At 55.6% G+C, this 14,266-nt stretch overlaps 1 protein-coding gene across 3 annotated transcripts; it reads right to left on the minus strand.

Annotated features, from left to right (window-relative positions):
* Window positions 1-52: 52 nt before the first annotated feature.
* TNFRSF1A (TNF receptor superfamily member 1A) lies at window positions 53-12,192 on the minus strand. Of its 3 annotated transcripts, none has more exons than XM_069491178.1 (10): window positions 11,864-12,192; window positions 4,507-4,676; window positions 4,168-4,296; window positions 3,797-3,958; window positions 3,532-3,610; window positions 1,958-2,031; window positions 1,741-1,854; window positions 1,405-1,433; window positions 990-1,242; window positions 53-900 (listed from the first exon to the last, which is right to left on the minus strand). In XM_069491178.1, exons 1-10 carry the CDS (start codon window positions 11,896-11,898, stop codon window positions 569-571), a joined length of 1,377 nt encoding a protein of 458 aa, XP_069347279.1. In that variant the 5' UTR covers window positions 11,899-12,192; the 3' UTR covers window positions 53-568. The 3 variants fall into 3 exon arrangements, with proteins under 3 accessions (XP_069347279.1, XP_069347278.1, XP_069347277.1); XM_069491177.1 differs by having other exon boundaries at window positions 54-900; window positions 4,507-4,660; window positions 11,860-12,192; XM_069491176.1 differs by having other exon boundaries at window positions 54-876; window positions 981-1,242; window positions 4,507-4,660; window positions 11,860-12,192.
* Window positions 12,193-14,266: the final 2,074 nt, after the last annotated feature.

Genomic DNA, 14,266 nt, shown 5'->3' on the forward strand with positions numbered 1-14,266 from the left:
TCCCTCCAGGGACAGAGCTTTAATTCCAGAGTTTTAGTGTATTTACAAAAGTCCACAGCTCCGGCCGGGGCCCCATTGTTCCGTGCTTGCCCCTGCCCTGGGACAGTTCAGCCTGTTCTGTGCTTGTCCCGGCAAGGGCCAAAGGGGTGCCAAGTTTCTATTAGTGTAATATAATTGATTTAAAAAAAAAAAAAAAAAAGATTGCTTATCTACTGTGAAAAATGTTCAGGGACTAACCAGGGTCCCCCCCAGCAGCCTTGCTGGGCCCTCACACCCAAGATGGGTATGAGGCACAGCGCCCCTTGTTCCCGAAGCCACCCGCTCGGGCGGCTGGCACACTCCGCCTCTCCGCACACACGGCCCGCAGCGCACCTCTCTCCCGCGCACCTGCTGACTCTCGGCGGTGCTCGGGCAGCTGAAAAAAGCTATGTACACCGCGGGGGCAGCGCCAAGTAAGCGGCTGCCGGCTCATGCCTGCCCCTCCGAGACGCTTCCTCTCCAGGAAAAAACAGGGGTCCTGAGGACATCCGGCAGGACCGTCCTTCCGGCCGCCCCTGGGGACGTGCCCTCATCGGGGGAGGCGGGGCGCGGGCGACAGGGAGGCGGGGCCGCACAGCGCCTCCTCGATGTCCTCCAGGCAGCCGCGCAGGTCCATGTCGCGGAGCACGCCGCCCAGCAGCTCCAGCGTGGCCTCGCGCCGCGGCGTGCGCCGCCGCCAGGCCGCCAGCATGCTGTAGTGCGCCTCGCGCAGGCAGCGCCCGTGCTCCATCTCCAGCCGCTCGATCTCGTGCTCGCTCAGCCCCAGGCGCCGCACGAACTCCTTCCAGCGCGACGGGGGCACGCCGTCCACCACGGCGTACAGCGTCGCGGGGTCGGCTGCGAAGGACGCGGGTCGGTGAGCTGCGGGCGGCGGCCGTACCCCGACCCCGCACCCCGCACCCTCCGCCCGCGCCCCTAGAGCGCCGGTGCGAGCAACTCACCGTCTGCACGCGGCGCCTGCGCGCTGTCCTCCCGCTTCTGAAGTGGGGTCGGGATGGAGGTGGGGACGAGGATGGGGTCAGCCCCCAAGTGGGGTGGGGCCGCCTCTTTGGGGAGTGACGCAGCCGTGAAGTTGGAATAGTCACCGGGGGTGAAGGTGGAGCTGGAGGTGAAGGTGGAACAGGGGATGGCGGTGAAGCCCGGGGTGGGACTGAAGGCCGGGGCTGAGGCTAGGGGCTTAGTAGTAATTCCTTCAAGTTCCCCCTGCAAGAGAGAAGGCACAGCATTAGTGGGGGAAGCGGGGGTTGGGGTTAGAGGGAATTCGGGAAGCTGCGGAGATGAAGGGTGATTCCAAGCCACTTGGGTATTGCAAGATTATAAGGAAGAGGCAGGGGGACTTGGGACAGGTGCCTGGTTTCATCTTACCTCTTTTTCAGGTGTTGATTTCCCACAAACTGAGGGGGAGGGGGAAAAAAGCAAGACATAGTAAATTTCACTTCCCTTCTCAGCCCTGGCACGGGGTACTGGGGCTGGCAATGGGGACTTGTGGTGACATGCCTCAGGGCCTATGTGGCCCCAGGGACAAGAGAACTACGGTACTGCATGACTTCTCACCAGCTGTCCAGGCCACCTCCTGCCCACAGGGTCCTCATCAGGGAACTAAGGGGACACTCCTCACCTCCCTCCACGGTATCCACCCCACCCACCCACCTCCTCCCACATCCCCACCAGCACCTTTCCCCTCCCAAGGGCCCCACTCACTAATGCCGTAGAGCTTGGGCTTCCACCTCGGGTAGCGGCACATTAAACCGATGAAGAGGAGGGATAACAGGCAAAGCCCAAAGAAGATCACCAGAGGCAACAGCACCGTGGTGCCTGGAGACCAAGCAGATGGCCGTCAGAGGACAGGGTGGGCGGGTGGAGGGGAGGGTGTGAGCAGGGTGTCAGCAGGCACAGGCACCCAGGCATTTCTCCTCACCGGGGTCCTGACGGCCCGTGACATTTTCAGTTAGGGGTAGGCACAACTTCGCGCACTCCAGGTTTTTCTTACAGCTAAAAGAAGAGATGGCATTGGTGAGCAGGGGCCCCACCATTCGAGGAACACAGAAAAAAGCCAGAGATTGTCGGACATCCTTTGCTTTACAAATGTTTTTACTGTCTCTCGATATAATGAAATTTAACCTATCTCAGGAACTGATGCAAAAGAAAATGAAACACAGTTAATCACAGAATCATTTAATTTTAGAATTGGAAGGACTTTTTAAAAGGCTGTATAGAAAAGAGTAAAATTCCAGCCCATTCATTGGCTAGCAGTATGGCTCTAAGCAAGGCATTTAACCTCTAAGCCTCAGTTTTCTCATGAGTACAACAAAGATCATTAAGTAAGATAATTATGCCTGACATAGTAAGTGTTCCATAAATGGCAGCTGTTGAATTATTTTATCATTGTCTACTGATGAGAATCCTGTGGCAAAGAGGTTAAAGGGCTTTTTCTCAAATGACACTGCTACTTACAGTACCTGACTTTGGGGAGGGGTCAAACATGCATGTGAAAATGTTATTAATAAAAACACATATCAATAGGGGCAGCCAGAGAGAGCTCTGGAACCAGCCCACCTTCCGGAGTTGGGAGCTGTCACTAGGCAGTGTGGGCGGATGAGAGCTTCGTGCAGGGGCGGGGCGGGGCGGGGTGGGGGGCAGCTGGAAGGACCTTGAGAAGGTGAGTTCTCAGCACCAATCTGAAAGCAGGAGGGGGCACTTCTGCCCACCTCCCAAGTTCATGAAGAGAACCACATGGGATGGACGTAAAAGCACTTTCAAGAAGAAATGAAGCTTAGTGGAAAAAATAGAAAATAAATAGCTCTGTGTCAGACACTATTGTAGATGATTTTTGTGGTTCTCAAAACTTCACCAAATGACTGTCACGAATCATAAGGCTCAGAGATGTTGAGGAACTTGCCCAAGGGTCACACAGTGGCCAGGCTGGGCTTCAAACCCGGGTCAGTTCAACTCTAAGAGCCCTCAGAGTTTCTTTGCAAGTGAATATGCACAACCAGCCTGTGCAGAGCCAGGAGTGAGGAGGCCTGGTCAAAGGGGCTGGGGAGGAAATAACCATATTGCATCCAACCTCAGATGCCGGCAGTAACAAAAGGCACCATTGTTTACATACCACATAGACACACACAAAGCTGCCAATTAAACCATGACAGATCATCAATTGTTGGAAGATGCAGTCTCATTTCAGAGATGTGAGAGTGTGTGTCCTAGAATCAGTGAACTATGTTAGACCCTATCGCCCAAGAATCTGAATATCCAAGTTAGAAGGACTGCACGTCCTTGGAGTGTGATCTTTAGTCCCCAAAGACTTCTTAAGATTTGAGGAACAAGTTTGGGGGGGGAGGAGACTGGTATCTTAATGAATGTCTCCCACTCAGACAGCCAATAGGGGCCTGAGCACCCTGGGGTGTTTCCTTTGCCCTGCTCTTGGCCACAGCCACCCCATCCCACCCCTCAACCCCCACGCAGTGCGGAGAAGCTGGCAGAGATACTCACTTACTACAGGAGACACACTCGTCTCCTCTTAGGAAGAACCCTGCATGGCAGGTGCACACGGTGTTCTGCCTCTCCTGGCCTGGGGGGAGAGAAGAGCAGCCCGGCTAAAGGAGGCGCCCCTGCGTCCCAGGACTGAGGAAGGGGGGGCGGGGGGGCAGGAGTGGGAAGGAAAGGGAGTGCTGCCTCATGGAGGAGGCGTGCAGAAAGGTGGAGACCTTCCTCTGGAGAGATGGGCCGACCCAGGGGTGAGGAGGGCCGTGCTCACAGGGGAGATGCACGGTGCCGTTGAGGCAGAGGCTGCAGTTGAGGCACTGGAAAAGGCTTTCACTCCCGGAATTCCCGTACATCTTCTGGTACTGGTTTTTCCTGCAGCCACACACGGTGTTCCGGTCCACAGTGCAGGGAGAAAGCTCCACCTGGTCCATTTCTGGTGAGGAGAGGAGATGGGGTGTGAGTCCTGCGTGCCCCTTGCCACATTCACTCCACTTACCTGTTCCCTGTGTGCCCTCCCGATCCTCCCGGCCCCCCCGCGTGTGTCTGTGTAGCACACACGGTGTGGCACATGGCCCCACATATGCACCGATTTGCACACACACCCCTTAAGACCCACCTGACCCTCCCACCACGCGCACTCACCTTTTCGGCACCTGGAGCAGCTGAGGCAGTGTCTGAGGTGGTTCTCTGACGCGGTGTAGGTGCCATCTTCACACTCCCTGCAGTCCGTGTCCAGCCCCGGGCCTGGACAGTCATCGTGCAGGTAGGTTCCTGTGAATCAGGGAGCAGGGCTAGGCTCAGGTGAGAGCTCAGGGAAGGACCCCTCGCTGGGGAGAACCAACTCCCCGAGCCTCTAGGAGAGGAAGGAGGGAGAAAACCTCAGCCCAGGAGCACGACAAGGTAGGAAATGACATCTGGAACAAGCGAAGGGAGAATCAGGGCCCGTAACCCAGGGTATACAGGGGCTCTGCTTTCTCCTACCTTTGTGGCACTTGGTACAGCAAATGGAATTATTACGAGGGTGGCTATATTTTCCCTGGGGACACAGACTATCTCTCTTCTCCCGGTCCCCGAGGTGAGGGACCAGTCCGATGACCCCCGAGGGGTGGATTCCCACCAGCAGAGCCAGGAGCACCTGGGGAAGAATCAGATAGAGGGGACACCATCAGGAGAGGCTGGGGTGGGGGTCCCAGAGGCAGCAAAGCTAAAACTTCCCCAGCTCGAGTGCTTCCTCAGTGACACACTCTCCTCAGGCCACCCCTGCTCACGGAGTTCAGAGCTCTTCCTTGAAACTCAGACGGTTGGCACCACGGCCTGGTGCTTGCTCCTCGTCTAGTTTTCCCCTGACTCTGAGTTCCCCTCGGCAGCTAACAGTGCTGGGTGTTCAAGGGATGCTTTTTCCGCCGGGAACTGGAAGGTGACTTCGATGATGGCCCTTTCTTGCAACATACAGCCCTAAAGGTTGGGTTGGTGTTTCTCCACCCGAGTGCTGGCTTCCCAGTGTGTTCGCTTCGTGAGCATTCACGGTGGAGAACAGCTAGGGTCTGTGCGCTCCCCTGGGTTATGTTCTACAGCTAAAAACTTCTCTGAAAAACTCAGATTGAGGTTCCTGTGGGCACCATTCTGGGGAGTGGGAAGGAGCAAAAGGAAGAGTTTCTTCACACATTTGTATCAAACCTTACTGGGATCCTGCCCCCACACTCTGTGCCCCAGCCCCTTCCACTGCAAAATTCACGTAGACACCCCAGGTTGGCAAGGGCAAATGGGGAGGGGAGTAAAAGGGAGAGTTCGGGGTCCCGGATGGGGTAGGTGGGTGACAAAGTTGAGATGGGGGCAGGAGAGGGTAAAAGCAGGCAGGTCACACGCAGCTAGAGCTGGCCAAGGCTGGTGACCTGGCGCAAATGACTTGCAGGTCAGAGCTCGGGTTGTGCCAGGGAGTCCTGAAGCTCTCTGCACCCCAGGGCATTCTGGAAGGCATGTTTTACAGCCTCGGGCCAAGCCCACAACAGCTAAATGGCTTGCCCTGTTCTGGCTTCAGCACCGGGAAAGCAAAGCCAGGAGTCAGTATTTAGCTCCAACTCAGACTTTGCTCTTTGATCTCTGCCAGCTTCATTTCTGGTTTTCCCTGGGCCTTGATTTTTTTTTTCCCCTCTGCTATAAGAGCCACTTTATATAAGGATAAGAGGATGTCCTCAAAGTATGTTCAACACTGGGGAGCAACAGACTAATCAGATCACAGAAACCCCAGAGCAGGAAAGGAAGGCCAGGCGGCCCACAAGGACAGGTAGGCTGGTCTCGCCCTGAGTCACCCGCTGGGAGCTGCTGCAGCTGCAGCTGCGGGTACAGAAGCCCCAGCCTCAGCCACAAACAAGGGAAGCTGCACACAGAAAGGAGCAGCAGCCCCCTCGGGCAGGGTGCACTCCCCGCTCTGAGGGCAGCGACCATCCCCAGCCCACCCCAGCCCACCCCAGCCCGTGCCAGCCAGCACTGCGCTACCTCCCCTGAGAACAGGACTGGGGCTTCCAGGGCAACAGGAAGGTTTGGGGTGATTATGGGAAGAACATCCCAATCCTGAAAGTGTGGTTCCTTTCCCTGAAGAAGAAGAGCTTGGAGCACCTAAGGTCATTGGCACTTTGAATCCCCTCCAGGGGGCTTGGAGCAAAGCCAACAGGTAGAGACAGAGTCAGGAAGAACTGGGGGGCTCCAGTCGTAGGACAGCCTTGGAGGGAGATTTTCAGGGGCCTCTGACCAGTGAGGGACAGCCTCCCTGGGGGAGCGGGGGAGAGGCTTTCTCAGGCCATGTGGTCCCCTCCCTCTCCAGCACTTTGGGGGTTAAGTCAGATCCGGGAAAGGGAAATCTTTTCCCAGCAGCTCCGCCCCAGTGACTCAGGCCAGAGGGAGGGAGATCTCAGGGAGGGAGCGGGAACTAGAAGCTTCCCCAGCTCCTCAAGGGTCATGAGTCAGCAGAAAGGCAGAAGGGCCCAGCCAGCAGTGGGACCCCATCTGATCCATTCCTGCTGTGGGCCAGTCCCTGCCTCCATCCCCTCTCAGAGCCCCTTTCCATCCCCTCCGCGCTAAAGGAGCCAGGCCGTGGCCAAGGAGCCCTGTCCCACTAGGCCCACATATTTCATATTCCGGGAAATGCCTCCCTCTCCCCGCTCCATCCCAAAGGGAAGTCTCCCTCGACCCTGGCTTCCGCCCACCAAGTCAGTACCCTCCTCTCCCTGAGGGCCTCTCAGCTCCTCCGCCCCAGCATCCTTCCTTTAGAACAGGCCCGCTGGCTCCGCCTCCTGTTCAGCAAGTCTCCCACTGCTAACCCCTTCCCTGGCTCTCCCTCGCCCCCAGCACTCCCCAGTTCCAGCAGGAAGCAAACCAAGGCCGCCCTCCCACCCTGGGTTCACCGCATTCCCACAGCCTGGCTGGTCTGAGGGCCTCCCTGGGGTCCCCAGGCGATCCTTAGGAAATAAGGCCAGTTCTGAGTCTCCACAGCCCTCCCCCACCCCCCACCCCCGCCCCCAGGCCCTCTGCAGCACAGGAAAAGCTCCAAAGCCCTGAACACCCACTTCCAGGAACGAGAGGGCAGGCAAGAGGGCTGTCAGCCGGGCCCAGCGCTGTTCCCCAGCCCTCTGCGATCCCCAGGAGCCAGAGCCCTCGGGCTCCCCACCAGTGAGCACCCAGGGGGGGAGGGCAGCATTGTGTAGCAGACCAGAAACAGCAGGTGAGCTCTGGAGCCCAGACCGCAGTCTGGAGCAAAGGAAGGGCAGGAAGCCAGGGGTGCCTGTGGAGAGACAGTTGAGGGGGTGGCCCAGCACCCCTCCAACTCCCTCACAACTTCCGCCAGGGGAGGCTTTAAAGTGTGACTTCCTGTGCTGGGGCTGCAGAGTGGGGTGGAGAAGCTGAGCAGACCCTGTGGTCTAACCCTGACCCAGCCACCTCGCATGGACCCACTTAGCTGTTCCCTTCCCTGCATGAATGTGTTCACTAAGTTAAAATGTGTTTGCTCATTTAACGTCAAGATCTTGGGGGAGCTCAGGACAGCGTCTACTCAAGGGCCCAGCTGAGCCCCCACCCCCCTCCCAGGAAGCCCTCCAGTGATGACACCCCCTTCCCCCAAGCTCATTAGACCGCTCAGCCCTGGGTGAACTTGAATGACATGAATTGACCCTATCTACTCTTGGCTGTTATCATAATATGGTTATTTTGGGTGAGTAGATATGATCTCCCCAAGTTGATCATGAACCCTATGAGGTAAGAGAGCAGAGAGTGTCTTGGTCTGACAGTGTCTCATCATTCCCTGGTCTCCTCTCAGCACCCAGAACCAGGCCTCCAGAACTGAAGGAGCAGATAAACAGGAATTGATGTAGCCGGGCGCGGTAGTGCACACCTGTAGTCCCTGCTACTCTGGAGGCTGAAGCAGGAGGATGGCTTGAGCCCAGGAGTTCCAGGCTACAGTAAGGTATGATTGCACCTAAGAAAAGCCACTGCATTCCAGCCTGGGCAACATAGAGAGACCCCACCTCTTAAAAAATGTATATGATTTGATTGATTGATCTAATGACTGACCTGTCTTCCACTCCAGTGGAAGCCAGTGATTCCCAAAGGGGGCGGTGGGGAGACAGCACCCCCCACACCGTGCCCCATAGGAATACATTTATCTCCAGAGAAGAGTTTTCTAACTAGCCCCCACCTCCCCACACACATGCACACACGCACGTGCCCTTTCTGAAGATTCTGACGTGTGCTCCCCTCCTTTTGAAAACCACAGAAGAGTGAAGGCGGCACAGCACGTGAGCAAGGCAGAATGCAGCGTGAGGGTCTCTGTGATACACACTTCAGGTGGCTCTTCCCCGGGCCCTCGACACGTCCCAAACAGAATCGATCAACCTCCTCGCCCAGACAAATGTCACACCACCAACTCCTCAGCACCAACACCAAGACCTTTCTTCTTTAACTTTACTTCTCTTTTTTAATATTAAAAATCCACACCAAAGCATATCTTTTTTCTTTTCTTTTGAGACGAGGTCTCGCTGTGTTGCCCAGGCTGATCTCAAACTGCTGGGCTCAAGCGATCCTCCCGCCTCAGCCTCCCAAGTAGCTGGGACTACAGGCTCAAGCCACGGAGCTCGCTCAGTGCCAAGATTTGCCACCCTCTCTCCTCAGAGCCAGCCTGTCTGCCAGTTCATCTTGCCAGTCCTTCCCCTGTGATCTCTCAGTCCCCTCCACGTTCCTGGGTTACCTCACACCTGCAATATTGCAAGTGCCTTCCAGACTCCTTCCCGTTCCAATCCATCCTACGTACTTTCTTATCTGCGTTCAGGCTTCGACTTGCACCCACAGGTGTGTGAATCTTCCTCTCCATCTCCAGGCCCTGACTTCAAACATCATTTCCATGGGTCGTGGAAATGACCTAAATGAGCACTTACAGAGATACCTCTTTTCTGTTGTGGACACAGTCCAGGCACAGAGCAGGCCCTCGGAGAATAATTTCTGAGTGAATTAATGAATAAATTTCTCTACCTGGGACCATATTCAAGATTCTTTCTCCATCCCCTCCCCGACTCCCTCCAATTTTCCCATTCCCATTTCTTAGTGTTCCTCCAGCCAAGGTGCTCTGCTTCCCGCCACCCCCACTGGTCAACACAAAATCCCATCTCCACATTCCTTTCGTCTCCCTCAAACCTGTCTGTCTCATCTGCCTCCCTCCTTTCTAGCCTCCCTGCCAAGCAGTGACTTCAGATGTCAGTGCCAAATCCACTTTTCTATGAGGCTTTCCCTTCCTCATGCCATCTGACCTTGTTCCTTATTTCATTCAACAAACAGATAAGGGGCACAGTCTATGTGTCAGGTCCCCTATGGGTGCTGGGGATGCCAAGACAGATAACACACACCTTGTGCTCTCAAGAGTTCTCATTTAGGTCAAAGACAGTCATTTGTAGGCCCTAAGATCTCTAAGATCTATGCAGGGAGTGCTCTGGGCTCAAGGCTAAGGTCACCTGAAACAGCATGAGGAAGTGCCTGGATTTGCTGGAGATGAGCGCTGGACCTAAGATCTGTTAGGCTCCAGGACACCACATCACAAGGCTTTTTCTTTTCTTCTTCTTTTTTTTTTTTTCCTTGAGACAGAGTCTCACTCTGTTGCCCAGGCTAGAGTGCAGTGGCATCACTGTAGCTCACAGACACCTCAAACTCCTGGGCTCAAGCGGTCCTCCTGTCTCAGCCTCCCCAGTAGCTGTGACTAGTGGGGCACGCCACCACGCCCGGCTAATTTTCCTGTTTTGTAGACATGGGGTCTCGCTATGTTGCTCAGGCTGGTCTTGAACTCCTGGCCTCAAGTGATCCTCCCGTCTCAGCCTCCCAAAGTGCTGGGATTACAGGCCTGAGCCACTGTGCCTGACCCACAGTGGATATTCTCCTCCAGATTGTTCTGAAATCATTTTTTGTTGTATGCTGTCTTGGTTCCTAGACTGTATATTCTTTGAAAGCTGCAAAGTCCTGTTTGCTTTGTCACATTCTCTCCTGTATCATTCTTCCCTACTCCCCCGCCACCTCCCATTCCCCCAACACGCACACCGTGTGCTCGGTGTCGTCCACTAAACGGTGAGAAATTCAAAATCTCCTGGACAGCCTTATCCAGGCGATGCATTCCCCTGTTCTCCCCTCCCCCAGCTCCAGGCTGGGCTCTGTCCCTTAGGAGTCATATCTCCACCTAGGCTGAAGCACCCCAGTCCCCAGGCACTTTCGTTTGCCTGTTCAGGCTACCTTTACCCTCTGCTTTCCAAACACAGGTAGCCACCCAGTAATTACCACTATGACTACTGCTAACAGCAATATAAAGGCCAACCATTTACTGAGTGCTTTCTGTTTGCTGTCCCCTACTCCCCTATGGACTGTAAACTCTCTGAGCAGGGATCTTGCTCACCGCTGTAATCCCAGCACCTAACAGTGTCTAGCCCAGAGTAGGCACTTAATCAATTGAATACTTAACATGTATCAACCTATTTAATCTTCAGAACAACAGACTACGATGTCCATTTTAGAGATAAAGAAACAAAGGCATGGAGGGGTTATAGAACCTGCTCACCTTCATGCAGCTATGACATGAGGGAACCAAGGCCTGAATCCAGATGATCTACTCCCAAAGACAGAACAGAGGTCCTAGATGCCAGGGCAGCCGGGTGTTGGGGGCCTGGGGGAGGGAAGAGGGGGTGGGGCTGGGGAGGCAGGGGGTGAGAGAAGGAGAAGAGTGAGACCATGACAGACAGGCAGAGGTGCTGCCTGGGGACTGACAGGCCAGAGCAGAGAAGAGAGGAGGCACAAGGGGACTAGAGAGAAAGGGTTTGAGATGACTGGGGGAGAAAGGAGCGGTGGGAGGAGGAGGCAGCCGCAGCCTTCAGCGGCCAACACGGGCAGGCAAAGTCCACCCAACTAGGTGGGCTCGGGGCACCTGGACAGGATGATTTCAGGACATGGAGGAGGATCAAGGATACACTGAAACAAGGCTGAAGCCAGAGAAAGGGACATTTTCCAGTGACGAAAACAACTCTACCAACTTCCCCATACTGAGTGGTAGAATAAGAAACTAAGGAATGGGGGTGGGGGAGCCGGAGGACAGGCAGAGGGACACTGACCAGGTGGGGGTGGTGCTAGCCACCTAGCAAGGGTCAGCCTCACAGAGGCCACCTGCCTAGTGGCGGGGCCAGAGGTGAAAGCGGGAGAAGAAAGTCCCAGGCAGGAGGCCTGGGCCTGGCCAGGGTGCTGGGGACGCTCTCCACTTCGTTGCCCTGTCCTCATCCAGTTGCCCACGCCACTCCCAAATATCCCCACCACACAGCATCGCAAACCTACCCCACCAACCCACCCCTCTCCTGGACTCAGTTTCCCCACTTCACCAGCCATCCAACTCCCGCCCCTCCAGGGCTTGTCGGCCAGGTTCCACGGGCAGCCTCTCGTCCCCCCAGCACCCTCCAGGCCAGCCAGCTGAGCAGGGCGCGGAATGCTGAATCAACCGTCTGGGCTTCCAGAGGACTGACCTTCCTTCTCCCACTGCTTTCCTTGCCCACCACATCCGCCCTGTCCCGAGCCCGTCGCCGGCCCCCACACCGCAGACAGCCCGCAAACTCCCATGGCTGTCAGGGGCCAGGGCTTCCTTTCACTCTCTCCCTTTCAAACTTCTCCCTTCCCGGCCGGCCGAGGCAGGTGAATGGGGAGACCCAGGCTGGCCTGTAGGCCCGAGGCTGGCGCCAAGGCCAGGCCCGGCAGGGAGCCTAGGGCCCACGACACCAGGTGGCACCTCCGGGCCCACCAGCCCACTCTTCCCTCTGTCCCAGTACTCACCAGTGGCAGCAGGAGGTCAGGCACGGTGGGGAGGCCCATGTCCGGCCGCCTGTGGCCTCTCACTCCCCCATCTGGGCTCAGGGCAGTGGCTCAGGGCAGTGGCTCAGGGCAGCAGGGGCAGCAGCGGCAGCGGCTCTTAGGAAGCTCAGGTCCGTCCAGGAGGTCCCAAGTGCCTTGGATTGGGGGGTTGGAGGTTGAGATTCAGGGGTGGAGATCACAACCCAGTCCCCAGTGATCTCAAACCCCAAAGGCCAGAACCGGAGCCTGAGTCCCGAGTACTCAGAATTAAGCAGAGGAGAGAGGAGGTGGGAGGGGAAGCGAGAGAGTGGCAGAGGCCGATGTTGCAACAGCAGCGGGACAGGAAGAGCCACAGGAGGAGGCCAGAAGAGGCGGGCAGGAGGAGGGGGCCAAGGTTCTTTAACTCTCTGTAGCCCAGTCAGAGGCGAGGGACTCCCAGATCAGCTGCCTTGTGCCCCCAACCCACCACTCCGACAACATCCCACCAGGCACCAAGGTGCAGTAAGCCCCCTGCCTGCTCCCCCATCGCTGGCCTTGCCCACAGGGAACAGCAACGGAAAGACTCAGAGTTTTGGAGTCAACTTTACCGGGCTGCAGTTCAGAATGCTCCACTTTTTAGCTAGGTGGTCTTGGACACATAACCTAACCTGTCTGTTTTCCGATTTGCAAAGCGGAGATTATCTGTCTCAGGGGGTTGCTATAAGGATTTGTTGAGACAGGGCAGATAAGTCTCTGACACAGCAATGCTCAGGGTTCTTCAGTCACCCTCTCCTTCATCCCAGAGTTCTACACTGGCCCCTAACCTTCCACTTCGTGGGAATTTACTTGTCCAACCCAAACCTCAGAGTAAGTGCTCAGCCTTTCTGCTCTGACTCGGGCCCTGGCCACACACGCCCCCACCTGGTTCCCATCTAGTCTCTGCCTGGCTGGGTCCCCGCCCGCTGATCCTGGCTCTGCTGCCAATCGTGGGACATCGAGCAACATTGGTTAGTTCCTCATTTATTAAATGGAGGTAACAATGTCTGCCCACCAACATGGGGAAAATGGTGCCATGAGGATCAATGAGACCACATCCGTGAAAACGCTTTGGAAATAAAGATACCTTCATCAGGTGTCACTGTACGTTCCCATTGCCCTCTCCCCAGATACTCGGATACATCAATCAGAACTGACTTCAGAGATGGCCTACAAGCCCCTGGTTTTATAGATGGGAACACTGAGACCCAGAGACACGTGCAAGCAGGATGCAGAGCCAGCAGAGAACCCCAGACCCCCGACTTCCGGTCCGAGGGCTCCCTGGGATATGAGAGGTGCGCTGCCACCTTTCTCTCTGTCCCTGTGAGTCACACCTGACTCTGAGTACTTCATGCCACCCCCATTTGTGCAGGACATCTCCCAGGTGAATCCTGCAGCAAGGGTACAACATTCACTCATACCTTCCGGGTACAAGGACCTTCCCTACGCCCAGCCCAGCCGGAGGGCCTCCGGCAGCCGAGGCTGCTGGAAATGCAGGGAGATCAGAGAAGGCGGAGGTCCTAGGGCTTCTCCCTCGGAGCTGGCCTCCCAGCCCCACGTCCCCCCTCCCTGGCTCTTCCTGGCCTGCCCCCTGTCATCCTGAGGGCAGAGCATGGGTGACAATGGGGCTGTGGTGCCCCCCAGAACTGAGGGAGCTGACTTCACCCCATCTTCCAGCTTCTGGAGAGCTGGGGGCTAAAGCTGGGCCACAGAGCTCACCACCGTTGCACAGGGTGGCCCAGCTACAGCCCGGGTGGCCCCAAAGCAGGGCTCTTGAAGATGCAGGGTCTTAGAATAAAGTGCAAGTTTCCAACATGCAGAAGAGAGGACAGCCTCAGGCTCCTCGTCTGAAAATTGGGACATGTGCTGGTACCCCTCACAGAGCCAGTTTGATAACTAAGTGCATATAAAGTGTTTAGCAAGTGTTTGCCATATACGAAGCTTTCAACAAGTGGTAGCAATATTAATCACTGTATTAATAATAACAACTTCAATGTCCTATTTTTAATGTTACAAGGAATTTCTAATAGTCTGTGCAAACTACCAAAGCCATTACACATAGCCTGGCACAAAAGGAGAATTTTTTTCAACACTTAGGATAAATGCTTATTTACTCAATAAGTTTAAAGCTTTGAGATGTGGTATTACATTGTTCAATAAAATCGGTTTTTTTTTTAAAAAAAAAAAAAAGAAAACATGCTGAGAATTGGGTGAATGTAGGAACACCGCAAAGCTAACTAGTTTGCAGGAGGAGGTGAGAATGTGACCATCCCTCCAGGGGTAGAAAACTCCTGGTGAAAGAGGAGGGGAGAGACAGAGAAACAGAAGGGCAGACTAGGGGTGACGGAAATGGCCGTTAGGGTTTGTTGGGCAA

Source organism: Eulemur rufifrons, chromosome 16, assembly GCF_041146395.1.
Source record: "Eulemur rufifrons isolate Redbay chromosome 16, OSU_ERuf_1, whole genome shotgun sequence".
In the NCBI taxonomy this organism is placed as follows: domain Eukaryota; kingdom Metazoa; phylum Chordata; class Mammalia; order Primates; family Lemuridae; genus Eulemur; species Eulemur rufifrons.